At 41.9% G+C, this 13,195-nt stretch overlaps 1 protein-coding gene across 2 annotated transcripts in view; it reads right to left on the minus strand.

The window, feature by feature from the left end:
* The window catches only part of ARHGAP10 (Rho GTPase activating protein 10), a 366,526-nt gene that overhangs the window by 162,306 nt on the left and 191,025 nt on the right, over window positions 1-13,195 (minus strand). For both annotated transcript variants that reach the window (XM_027769930.1, XM_006143418.3), the window contains exons 11-13: window positions 10,211-10,292; window positions 6,943-6,988; window positions 4,378-4,443 (exon numbers count right to left, since the gene is read on the minus strand). In XM_027769930.1, coding sequence (XP_027625731.1) covers window positions 4,378-4,443; window positions 6,943-6,988; window positions 10,211-10,292 — 194 coding nt within the window. The remainder of the gene's footprint in view (window positions 1-4,377; window positions 4,444-6,942; window positions 6,989-10,210; window positions 10,293-13,195) is intronic.

Consider the following 13,195-nt stretch of genomic DNA (forward strand, 5'->3'; position numbering starts at 1 on the left):
CTTCCTAGTTATATGGTATTTTTAAGAAACTAGCCTCCAAGAGGTTAAGAATGCTTCTAAATGCCTCTCTGACGGTATCACTTTGGAGCTTCAACCTGACCAGTCCTTCCTGCTCTTCAGCAGAGGAACCCAAGTGCCTGCCCCCAGCACTCCTCTCCTGCCCTTCCTCCGTCCTGCTCTGTAAGTCTTGAGTCCCAAATGCTTTGCCTTCTTTCAAACATTTATATTCTTCTACCACCTCTCCTTCCCTGACTCTTTCCTTGATAAAATTTCTTCCTTCTGATGTCCCACATACTTGCAGTCCTGGATGATGCCCTCATCTTGTGGAGTTCAGCTAAGGAGCCTGCAATGTGGGCCCAGCTGCCACAGTGCACACTAGGAGGTGGTGCCACGCAGCAGGTTGAGGCCACATGGGAGACCTGGGTTTAGTTCCAAGCCCACCCTAAAACGCTACTTTGGTGGCATGAACTTGTTGCTCCTATGACTTAGGAGGCTGAGGCTGGAGGATGGTCACACAAAAACCTTGTCTTAAAAAAAGAAGAGTCCATGATGTCTCAGAGATCCAGGAGAGATCAAAGGAGTGGTGAACTGGTCATTACCTCCAGAGATGTAGGCAGAGCAGTGTACTGCCCCATGGGAGAGCCACAGATCATGGCGGCTACACACTAATGCTTGTTTTCAGCAAGGTCAGGACAAGGAAGTCCATCACAATTAAATCCAAATGCCTGAGAACCTGATTTTACTGTTTCTTCTTGCTTCTTTTTCTCACTTTCTGTCTCTCTGGTGAGCATATGCACCCTATAGCAAAATCTCTTAAAACACATACACACACACACACACACACACACACACACACACACACTTGCTGGGCACATATACATGGCCAAAATCCTGTGGGGGGGAAAGATGGAGGAAAAGAGACTGTGGTGTAATCATTCCACAAGGGGGTGCTTTCTCACTTTCCCCTTCTCTCTCTCTTTCTCTGTCTCTCTCCAGTAAGTACATGTGCCCTCTAGCAAATTAAAAAAAAAAGTAGTAGAATTTCCTCATGATTAGAACTGGTACATATTATCAACAAATGTTTGGAGTGAAAATGTCATTGATACATACACTTCCAAAAAAAGACCCAACAGAATGCATTTCGAATGTACATAATATAATGTAATGTACCATGCTGAATATGGTGAATGTGTGTCTATCTTTTATTGGATTGCTACAAACTGTACACAAACTGTACCCCCCCAGAGATGCATGACAATTACATGCAAATCAAAAATCACAATAAAAAAATATGTGGGGACTAGCAGATGGCATAATGGTCATGTCACTAGACTCTCATGTAGTTGATCATGGTTCAAGTCCCGGATCCAGTGGCTTAAAACTCAAGCCAGGTGTGTGTGTGTGTTCATGCCCAAAATCCTGAGAGGAGAATGGAGTAGAAGGGACGGCAGAGTGGCCATCCCTCCTTGGGAGTGATTTCTGGCTTTCTTGTCTGTCTGGAGACCACACGCGCCCCGTAACAAAAATCTCCCTTAAAAAAATTATTATATATATAATATATATATTATATATATAATATTTATTATATATATTTATATTTATATATTTACTTGCCAGTCCAAAGCCCTCCAGGCTTCCAGGGCTGTTTCTCTCTAGCAAAGCAACAAGAGCCCTTTAACTTGGCTGGCCGTTCAATAAGCCCAAGTATCTGAGTGATAAGCAAAGCTCTCTGACAATCTTTGGTGAGTAAAAAGTAAGTCTCTGCTTGTTTTTTTGTTTGTTTTTTAGTTTATTTCATGAACAGAACAGACAACATCCTCAGCACTGCGATCCACCCCAGCCTCAGCCCTGCATCAGACCTCCAGACATGAGTCTGGGACCTTTCCACGTGGGTCATGTCACAGAGCATCATGTTTTACTGCCGTGCCACAGTCTAGCCCCGATCTGTTTTCAGCCATGAAGATTTGGGGGTTTCTTGTTAGAGAAACATAGACTACCTTTATCCTGATTGATTAAAAATATAAAATAAAATGAAATGAAATAATAAAATAAAATAAAAGCTGAGGCATCAACACAAGTAGCAAAAAGAAGATCAATAGCCAAGGTTTGGGGGAAATTACTGAGAGCAATGTTTGCACCAGAGAAAGGGCAGTGGTGCAGCAGTAAAGCACGATGCACTGCAAAGTTGACTCCTCAGGAAGGTTCCAGGGTTCCTATCGGGAGACTTCCCCGAGTGCACGGGGCACCAGTGCCCATGACCCATGGCTGGTGAGCCTCAGGGTGACCAGAGCACCCATACACAGGAGAGCACCCCTCGCACATGCCCCCTCTCTCTCCCTGCTTCTCTCTCACTCATAGAAGAAAAAAAATGACCTTTAAGAGCAATATTCCCTCAAGAAATTTCCACCTTTGGGATAAAAGCCTGAGTTTTCACAATGTTTCTCATCATTTTCAGTATTACGATCTGATGGTTGATTCTTTTAAATTCCATTCTTAGTCTACTATTCCCTTGAAGGCAAAAGGTTTCAGTCACAGAAGAGCAATGAAAACCAAAGATTTGAAATACTGAAAAAAACGTGGTTTTATTTTTGAATGGAAAGATCTAATGTAGACCTATTCTTTTGTGTTCAAATCATTTATATATTTGTAATAAAACATTCCATCTTTGCAGATTTCAGTATATTTATTCCCTTCAATGTCCATAAGAGACACATACCACTCAGAAAGCCTTTTATAATATAGATCTTTATCTGTTTAGGCAAAAGCAAGTATGAATAAAACATACTCTTTAGGAAAAGAAAGAATTTATCAAAATGAATTAAGTATGCAAGTAATACAATTAAGGTTCTAATTTAAGCACCTCAGGAAAAAAAAGGAACACGAGTGCTGAGAGAGATTAAAATTACAGTATTTTTTTTTTTTAAGTTTTTGAAGCTCTGTGAAAATGCATCAATTGTTAGCTCAACTTCAGCACAGGTTGAAATGAATGAAAATCTGAATTACTGCTCTAACAGAGTATAGGAAAAAAGGTTTTTTGTGATGTCAGTTATTCTTATTGATGGGCAAATCCTCAAATCAAAAAACAGCTCATAGGGACCAGCAGTTAGCGTAATGGCTATGCCACTGAACTCCCATGGTTCGTGTCCCGGACCTGGTGACTTAAAACTCATGCCAGGTGCATGTGCGTGCATACCCAAGATCTCGAGAGGAGAACGAAGGAGAAGGGATTGCGGCATGGCCATCCCTCCCGGGGGGTGATTTCTCGCTTTCTATCTCTCTGTCTCTCTCTGTCGGCCTGGCAAGCGCACTCACCCTGTAGCAAAAACCTCTCCAAAAAAAATAATAATAATACAGCTCATAATCGTCTGCTCCCAGTCTCTAACATCACAGGTGTCGGTCCTGGTTTAGTAGCAAAGACCTTATTTTGACAGAAAATAGGAATGCAGCACTTCATCCCACTAAGTCATCCAAAGTAAGACTGGCACACACAATATATAAGAGTCAATTCAATATTCCATTTATTCATACTTCACTGGGTCTCTAAACAAAAAGAACTTTGACCTTCGGAGAAGCCCAGTTTGCCAAGTTCAATGTCTGGTTTTTCCAAAATCTACTCGAATGGCTACAAAGTGTAAGGTCCTATATTTTTTCCCTTAGAACTCTAAAGAAAAATAGGGACCAACAGTTGGCATAATGGCTATGTCACTGGACTCCCATGTAGTCAACTATGGTTCAAGTTCCAGACCCGACAGCTTAAACTCAGGCCGGGCACATGTGCGTGCATGCCCAAGATCCCAAGAGGAGAAGGGATTGCAGCATGGCCTGGAGAGGGTGATTTCTTGTTTTCTGTCTCTGTCTCTCTCTGCCTTTCTGGTGAGTGCACGTGCCCTATAGCAAAAACCTCTCAAATAAATAAATAAAAACTTTGTATAGATTTCAAATATTTTTGTAGCAAATAAACTTATACTTTAATTCCATATTTCCACAGACTTTTTTCTTCCTTTTTTTTTTTTTTTTTTTTTTAAGGCGGTTTTTTGTTATGGGGGGGGTTTTCTCACCAGAGAGACAGAAAGCAAGAAATCACCCCCAAGGCGGGATGGCCACACCACAATCCCTTCTCCTCCATTCTCCTCTTGGGATTTTGAGCACACACTCACACGCGCCCAGCGTGAGTTTTAGGCCACCAGGTCCGTAACGTGAACCACATTCACCTACGTGGGAGTCCAGCAACGTAACCATTACACCATCTGCTGGTCCCTCCATAGACTTTTTCAAGTCTCCTCATATAACAATTAATGATGTAATGAGTATTTTAAATGGCTTTTAGATTCTACATACCTATCACCTTTCATGCATATAATGATTCAATCGCGTTACCTCGTGTTTCAACTGCACTGATGCACTTTCTGAGAATCGTGAATCCCATCTTATCCAACTGCGCACCTAAAAGGAATAGTTACCAAACATTACAGGCACAGTGACTTATCACATTTCTCTTCCTTACAAAAATAGAAAAAAAAAATAATAAACCCAATCTTGTTTTATTTTACTATTTGGGAAAAAACTAAAGGCTGTTTATTCTGTACCTAAGTTTGGTAAATAAGTATTTCATATATTTAGAAGAGCCTTTGCTGGAATAGAAGGACATTCATTTATTACCAATAATTCATCAATAAACTTAAAATTACTTGTACATGGATAAGTATAACTTTAAATAATTATTAATACAAAATCAAGACAGATAGGTAGGTAGATAGGCAGGTAGACAGATGTTTCTTAAATTAATTAAAAGTCTAAGCCTAGGAGAAAATTTTTAAGACAATCTTTTTAAAAATATTTGTGTAATGTGCTCTCATCAATGACAATTTTGATATTTTATATACTATGCTCCAAGCTTTTAAAATAATATTTTATTATTTGCATAATAAATTTAAAACAGATGATTCATGTGGCAGAACGGACTATTTTAAAAATACAATTTTATATTTTTTCTAGCGTAGATGCTTGCCTATGACCAGGCTGGCATTATTTGTGTATCCTAATGAGAGACAATTCTTATTTCAAAAGTTTAGTCAAGAAAAGTGGGACTCAGCCACTGCATTTAAAACCCAAGGAACAGTAACCCTAACCCTTGGCTCTTCAAGGGACTACACGGGCAATACTGTAAAATGAACTTTATATATACTCCATAATGCCACCCTTAAAAGTTTTAATGGAGAATATTGGATAGCAGTTTACTGCTATTCCCAAAGTTTTGCAAAATGCCAAGTATTTATTTCTCATTTGCAAAACTATTCTCCCCCAAAAGACTTACTTTAATATCTCTATGATAAACAGGTGATGGGTAGGCGAGTGGAAGGCAGGAAGGAGGGAAGGGAGGGAGTGGGAAGGAAGGAAAGGAGGGGTAGACAGACGGATGCAAGGAAAAGAGGAAAAGAAGACAGGAGCAGAGAAAGGGGGATGAGGAAAAAGCCAGGGAAGGGAAAGCAAAGAATAAAGAAAAAGTGGCTAGGAAAAAGGCAGACAGACGACAGAAGGGGCAGAGAGAAAGGGGAAAGGAACAGGATTAAGGTGTTTCTTTGGGGGTTGCAGGTGGCATAATGGTTAGGGTCTCTCCCACATGGCCAACCACAGCTCGAGTCCCAGACCCGGTGGTTTGAAAATCACGCCAGGCATGTGCGCATACACACCCAAAATCCCAAGAGGAGAGTAGGAGAGAAAGGACTGTAGTACGAACATACCCACTGAGGGGGTGGTTTCTCACTTTCCCCCTCACTTTCTGTCTCTCTCTGGTGTATGCAAGTCCTGTGGAAAAAACCTTCATTATATTTTAAGGTGTTTCAGTGGATATGCTACCCTCCTGTACATTCTGTCATTGACTCAAGTGATCATTATAATTCTGAAATAGTATGTTGCATAACCTAGAGTTTTCAAACTATGGACATATGATAAACATGGCCTTAATTTCTCCAAATAAATCAAAAGTAAATTTGGAAATAACCCAGCATATCCAGTCACATTTTTTTCTTTTATAAAAATCAAGAGTTCAGAAACAAGCAATACTTCATTTTCCTCTGGTATACTCAATGCATGTGAGGAACCTTGTCCTAAAACATCCAGGTGTGCTTAGATGTTAACTGCTGTTTCTATTTCCCAAGGTACAACAATATGCCAGTTGGATGACCCACATTCACAGACCGCAAGGAGAACGGTTACCAAGGCTGAGTTAAGGAGGTTGGGACCAGGTTCCTGATAAACAGCTCCTAACCACAAGGGTGAACCATTTGGACAAAAGTTGAACACTGCACAATATGCTAGTTGGATGACCCACATTCACAGACCGCAAGAACGGTTATCAAGGCTGAGGTAAGGAGGTTGGGACCAGGTTCCTGATAAACAGCTCCTAACCACAAGGGTGAACCATTTGGACAAAAGTTGAACACTGCACACCTGGAACTCTTTTTTATGCATATTTTTTCAAGAATTATCTTGTTTAATTTTATTTGTTATTACTAGTTTTTATTTTGACCAGAGAAAGACAGAGAGAGAGAAAGGGAAAGTGAAAAAGCAAGTCACCAGGTCCAAGACGCAAACTGCAGTCAGTCATGTGGGAGTCCACACCACCTGCTGGCCCCTAACTGGAACTCTCAATGTGATCATTTATGGCTATACGAATAAATACCCAAGAGAATTCTAGAGAAAGTATTTTGGTCTTTGTACAGAAAGATTCATTGGAAAGCTCACAGAAGGAAAGATCAAAAGAGCTATAAAGGTCCAGGACACTCTGAGGAGGTCCCCAGTGAATAAGACAAAGACATAAAACAGACAGAGCTCAGAAGGGAACAGGGAGTGAGACCCCAGCAACAGTTGACAACAGCAATGAGCGCAAAGTCATGCATATAAAAGGGAGATGGAGAGTCATTTGTGTAAATTAGCACTTACTTCCTTCTGGTCTTGGGATGATGGCTCTATTAAAAGTGTGGAAGAGCTAGCAAGAGAGAGAAAGGGAAAACAGTATTTTTAACATCAATAAAAATGATTCAGGTAGGCAAATTTAGGAGCACATAAAAAATACATTATCATAAACTTATACTGGTTAATGTGGTATAATAAGAAACATTTATTTGGTCTTTGTCCCTGCTTCCAGGTACAAACCCTTGGAATTTCCTAAGGGTAAGGAACATCTCTTATTATTCAGAACGAGCCCCTTGTGATCACACCAGAGCTTATGCTAAGGATCACTCAGTGCAGGTCCCCCTGATGGGCTAAGAAAGGGCTGGGCACCAGAAAGACCAAGTGATGAGAGTGTCAGGACCTTCAGCCCCACCCAGGAACTTCTTAAGCACTGAGCTACAGTTTAAGCACTATAAAAAATCTTGAACAGTAAGACGTGATGAGCCTCCGGGTTGGGGAGCATGCCGAGGTACTGGGAGGGTGGAAGCCCACAGAGAGCACAGAAACCATAGGCACCTCCTCCATCCTGGCTTCGTACCTTCTATTTATACCAGATGGGTTAACATAAGTGTTTCTATGAGTTCTGTGAGCCATTCTAGCAAATATTAAACCCAAGAAGGGAGGTGTCTGGGAATCCCCGATTTATAGCCAGTCAGTCAGAGGTAGGGAGGCTTAGGGGCCAGATGGTGGCACAGTGGTAAAAGCTCCCTGGGTGAGGCTGACCCACATGGAAGGTTCCAGGTTTGTACATAGAGACCTCACTGAGTATGCACGCACTCACATGCCCACGATCTAGGGCTGGGAGTGGTCAAGACTCTGGTGGGTGGGGGGGTACTGTCACTCTGTCTACTACTCACAGGAGAAATAAATGAATAAACTTTAAAGAAGAAGAAGAAAGTAGTAGTATGGGAGGCCCAGTGCAGCAATGACTGGCATCTGAACAGTCTTGTGGGACAGAGTCCTTAATTTTCAGACATGATGCTAACTCCAGATAGTTATATCAGAATGGAACTAAATTGTAGGCATCAGATAATTGGTCAGTTAAAAAAAAAAATGTATCAGGCATCAGAAGTGTTCAGTGTGAGGATGGAGAGAAAGAGTGCCGTTTTCTTAATTATATGGTATTAGACGCGAAGATACAAAGATAAATAACAAAAAGGAAACATTTTCAAGGAACTTACTGAAACTTTATGTAAATTTGAAACATTCAACCTTACAGCCACAGTGTGACCAAGAAACTGTTGCACTGTAACTTGATGGAGGAGGCTAATTATTTCAACACTATTTCCAAAGCCCAGTAGGCAGTTAGAGGTAACCTCTGCCCAAACTTTAAGTAACTACATGGGAAGTAGCAAGGTGATCATCCTGGACAGCCTCTCAAAATTCTAGAACTGACCCATTATTTGCAAAGTACGTGGTGTCTGCAAAAGATACGCAGTACCTGAAGTGTCCTCCTCTAAAGACAGAGCTGAATACTGTCTTTCTGCAGGTTTGCTTTAGTCTGTGTCTCTCTGAATAAATTAGTTGGCTCTTCGCTCTAATAGTGAGGTTACATGTGCCTTTGAGGGTACAGTGCCACTGGTCACAGGCATTTCTCATGTGATCTTTTGGCTAAGCAAACTCACTTTCCAAAATATCTCTGGCATCTCTAAGAAGACATACCCCAGTTAGAGCACTGCTTTTTCTGAAGGGGATTAGTATATCCTGTTTCAGATCTCAGTAACCATCAACACTGTAAGTACTCTTCACTCCCAGCTAAGACTCTCAAGGACAAATTTAGAATAAACAAACAGAAAGAAAACTACAGAGGCTAAATGCAGTTCAAATACGGTAAGATGACACATGGATCTGATCGCTGTTTGGTTTGGTTTTTTTTAAAACAAGGATGACACGTTCTCCTATAAAGCAACGGTTTTTACAATATATTAATGTGGGTCTTCATTTCTCAAAGACTGCATCATACTTGCCATGGCACTGCAGACCAGGCCCCTTGCTCCCACAGCAGGTGTCCTCACCACTGTACTCTTTGTTGCTAGGAGAGAACTATGTCTTCCTCTCCCATAAGCTCTATCCTGAACCTCTGAACCGACTGTGATTCCTCTCCACTTTGTAAACTGAGCTCTTTCACTTTTTTCTACACCCTGCTGGGATGGCAAACGCTTTTCTGAGACGCCCACCTGGTACCTGTAAGGCATTTTATTTAGATTCATAATACTTTACACCAAGTTTATTTATGGGAAATCTATGGCATCTTCTATAGTTATCCTCACTAAATCCCCAATTCAATACAGGATGTGACAAATTCGCAGTTCCCAAAGGCCACTAGAGTTCACCAAGATGAAAGCAGTACTGGGATAAAATGGCAACCAGACTGAATTCTGGCGCCTCTGGGTCTCTAACCCGACTCTTCCTTTACTCCTCAGAACAATCCGAATAGAGAGGCCCATGGACTAAGGCTACGTGAGAGAGCATACCATAAACCAGGAGACTGAGCCACAGGTTGTTGAATCAAGGAAAATAATGCAACAGTAACTGAAGGTATTGCCTGTGCTGCCTCGGATTAACAGTGCCATCTCCGCTGAGGTCAAAACACTGCACACATTCACAGTGTTCAACACCCAAGGCACTACCAGGGAGAAAAGAAATCGAGAATTTAGATGACTTCCTCGAACAAAGAAAATCAGAGTAGTAAAGTCAAAAAAAAAAAAAATCAGAAATAAAAACTAGTGCTGGGACCAGCAGTTAGCATAATGGCTATGTCGCTGGACTCCCATGTAGTGGACCGCAGTTCCAGTCCCAGACCCAGTGGCATAAATTCACGCCAGGCACGTATGCGTGTGTGCCCAAGATCCAGAGAGGAAAATGGAGGAGAAAGGATTGCGGCGTGGCCATCCCCCCAAGGGGGTGATTTCTCACCTTCTGTCTCTCTGGTCTTTCTCTGGGTGTCACAACTCCGCCTATAAAAAAACCAACCAAAAAAAAAAAAAAAAAAAAAAACAACTAGCGCTACCCCACGCCGCATGTGGACTGTTGTTGCTACCTCGAACCCCATTACTAGGATGCTGGAAGCTCCCGCGATGATTTCAGACACCATTTTCAGCAGTGAACACTGTCTCAAAAAATCGAAGCAAAAACAACATGGCAACTGAACACAAGGCCAGTCCAGACAACTACTCGAAACAAAAACAACTTGGCAACTGAACACAAGGCCAGTCCAGACAACTGGAAATAAAGCTCAGCCACTGGTTACTCTTACAGCTTCTTTTCCACCCAGAGCTTCCAACCACTGCTTCCTTTCCTCTTCTGAGAAAGCTTGCATGGTCAAGGAGACGCCAGGCCTGGAAGACACCAGAAGATCAGGTTACCACTTGGCTACACAGTCTCCTTTTGTATTTCTGAGGCTGTATTGTGATTATTTCGTTTGTTACTTTCATTTACTAATTTTTAACAGTAGTAAAATATGCATGAAGACTTACCACCGTAACTATTTTTAAGTGTGCAGTTCAGTAGTATTGAATACATTTCACGTTATTGTGTAACCATCACCACCCTCGACTATCCAGCTCTAGAATTTTTTCATCTTGAAAAACTGAAACTCTGTACCCATTACACAATAACTTCCCATTCTCTCTCTCCCCTGTCCCTGGGCAAACACCATTCACTTTCTGTCTCTGTAAATTTGTCTGCTCTAGGTACGGTATACGGATGGAATAATATAGTATTTATCTTGTTGGATTGATTTATTTCACTTAATATAATGTATTCAAGGTTCATCCATGTTAGGGCAAAATGGTGCAGACACTTTGGAAGACAGTTTGATGGTTTTTCACACCAATAAACATACTCTTAACCAATACGACCCAGCAACTGCTTTCCTTGGCATTTAGTCAGAGATGCTGAGAATTTATGTCTACAGAAAAACCCACACGTGGATATCTGTAGCAGCTTTTGTCCTAACTGCCCAAACTTGGACGTGGCCAAGACTTCCTTTGGTAGGTGGATGGATCAGCTATGGTACATCCAGCCAATGGAATATTGTTCGGTGCTAAAAATAAATGTGTCATCATGACATGGAGTAAGTTTAAATGTGTATTACTCAGTCAAAGAAGCTAATCTGAAAATGTTACATACCCTACCATACCAATGATAAGTCCTCCTAAAGGTAGACTACAGGTACAGTAAAAAGATGAGTGGTTTCCAGGGACTGGAGGGGAAGGGATGAATTAGGCTGAGGACAGAGGATTTTCAGAGCAGTAATGATATCTGATACTACCATGGTGGGTACTTGCCATTATACAATTATCCACACCCATGGAAAGCACAACGCCAAGGATGAGTTCTAATGTAAACTGGGCACTCTGCGTGTTTATGACATGTGCGTGGAGATTTGCCAACTGTAACAAACAGGCCACTCTTGGGGGGGAGGGGGGTATGCTGATGATAGAAAAGCCTACCTCTGTGTGGGTAATGGGGCTATGGTTCTGCCTTCCTCTTAATTTTTCTGTGGACATAAAGCTGCTCTTAAAACAAAATCTTGGCGGGGTGGAGTAGGGGGAATGTTAGCAGAAGGCATGGAAGTTAAGGCACAGGATTGCCACACACTGAGTCCCAGACCCATTGGCTTGAAAGTCACGCCAAGTGCATGTGTGTGTATGCCCAAAAATCTCCAGAAGAGAATGGAAAAGGAAATGCAGTATGGCCTCCCCTCTGGGGTGTGGTTTCTCCAGAGGGCCAGTACAGGCACCCAATAGCAAAACTCTCTCTTAAAAAAAAAAAAAAAAAAGTCTTGCAGGTTGGGGAGCAGCAGGTAGTGTGTGAGATTACGGCACTGGATTCCCATATGGCCGACCACAGTTCAAGTACCAGGCCTGGTGGCTTGAAAATCACACTGGGCACATGTGGGCGTGTGCCCAAAATCACAGGGGGGAATGAAGGAGGAGGGATTGTGGTGTGTGCTATCCTCTCCAGAAGGTGATTTCCTACGTCCCCTCGCTGTCTTTGTCTCTCTCCAGGTGAGTGCACGCATCCTATGGCAAAAACCTAAAAGAAAATAAAGTCTCTAAAAAAATTTTGTTTTAATTCAGAGTTATCCCCTAAGCCAAGAAGGCAGAAAGGGCCCACGCCGAGGAGAAGAGCACACACTGGAGGAGTTACAACAGCAGCCTCGTTGCTGATCCTGCAGCCAGCTGAAGAGTGGCACAGTGGAAAGCAGAAGGGGCAACCTATGTCCAGCCACACAGGTCTACTTGGCCATGCTATGCACCTGCTTTACCCTAAGTGCCACTGCAGGTTTTTAGGAGGAGGACAACAGGATCAGATTAAAGTCCTACGTACATACTCTTAACTGCTGGGTGGAAAACAGACAGCACAGGCAAGCGTTGGCTGCGAAGATATAAGACTAGAAGGATGATACAGAATGGCAAAAATGAAGAGGGGAAAAAAATGGGTTTGAGAAATACCCCAGAAGTATTTCTGCATGCTGCAGGCAACAAAACACTGAGAAAGCTGTCACCCCGAGAATAAAGGATAAAAAGGGAAGCTATGCTCTAAACGCCATCCTGTAGACTCTTGAAATACTCAGACGAGAAGCCATTTTAAATCTGAGGTGTGTCCTGGTGTGTTCGCACAGCACCCTTGCATGCCGTACGGTTTTCATTTTCTATCATTTTACATAATTTTTTGTTTACTTTTTTGGTCCTTTTTTCCTAGTTTTTTTCCATTTGATTTTTTTAACCTTATTTTACCACTCTGCTCTTCACTCTCCATACACCAAGAGTCTCAAAAGGCCTAGGTGAACGGTAGGCAAGCATCTGAATAATTTTAGAGTCATTGAAATCCTAAATGCATACTGAACCTCCTGTTTTAAGGAAGAAACTTCTTTTTATTTTTATAAATCTGAAGTCATAATCTCTTTCTGTGGATACCACATCGCAAGGCACAGTAGAGGAGAACTTCTGTCACAGAATGACCAGAAACCACCACAGAAGCACAAGAAATATGAGAAATCAAGAAAATATCTCTCCCCTAAGGGAAAAGAACAATCCTTCATCACCAGTACAGTAGAAATAGTGGAAATGTCCGATAAAGAATTCAGAAAAATCACAGTGACAAAACTAAAGGAGATGTGGACCAGCAATTAACATAATGGCTATGTCGCTGGACTCCCACGAAGTCGACTGCGGTTAGTGTCCCGGACCTGGGGGCTTAAAACTCACACCAGGTGTGTGTGTGCGTGCCCAAG

This window comes from Tupaia chinensis, unplaced genomic scaffold, assembly GCF_000334495.1.
Source record: "Tupaia chinensis unplaced genomic scaffold, TupChi_1.0 Scaffold000098_1, whole genome shotgun sequence".
Classification (NCBI taxonomy): domain Eukaryota; kingdom Metazoa; phylum Chordata; class Mammalia; order Scandentia; family Tupaiidae; genus Tupaia; species Tupaia belangeri.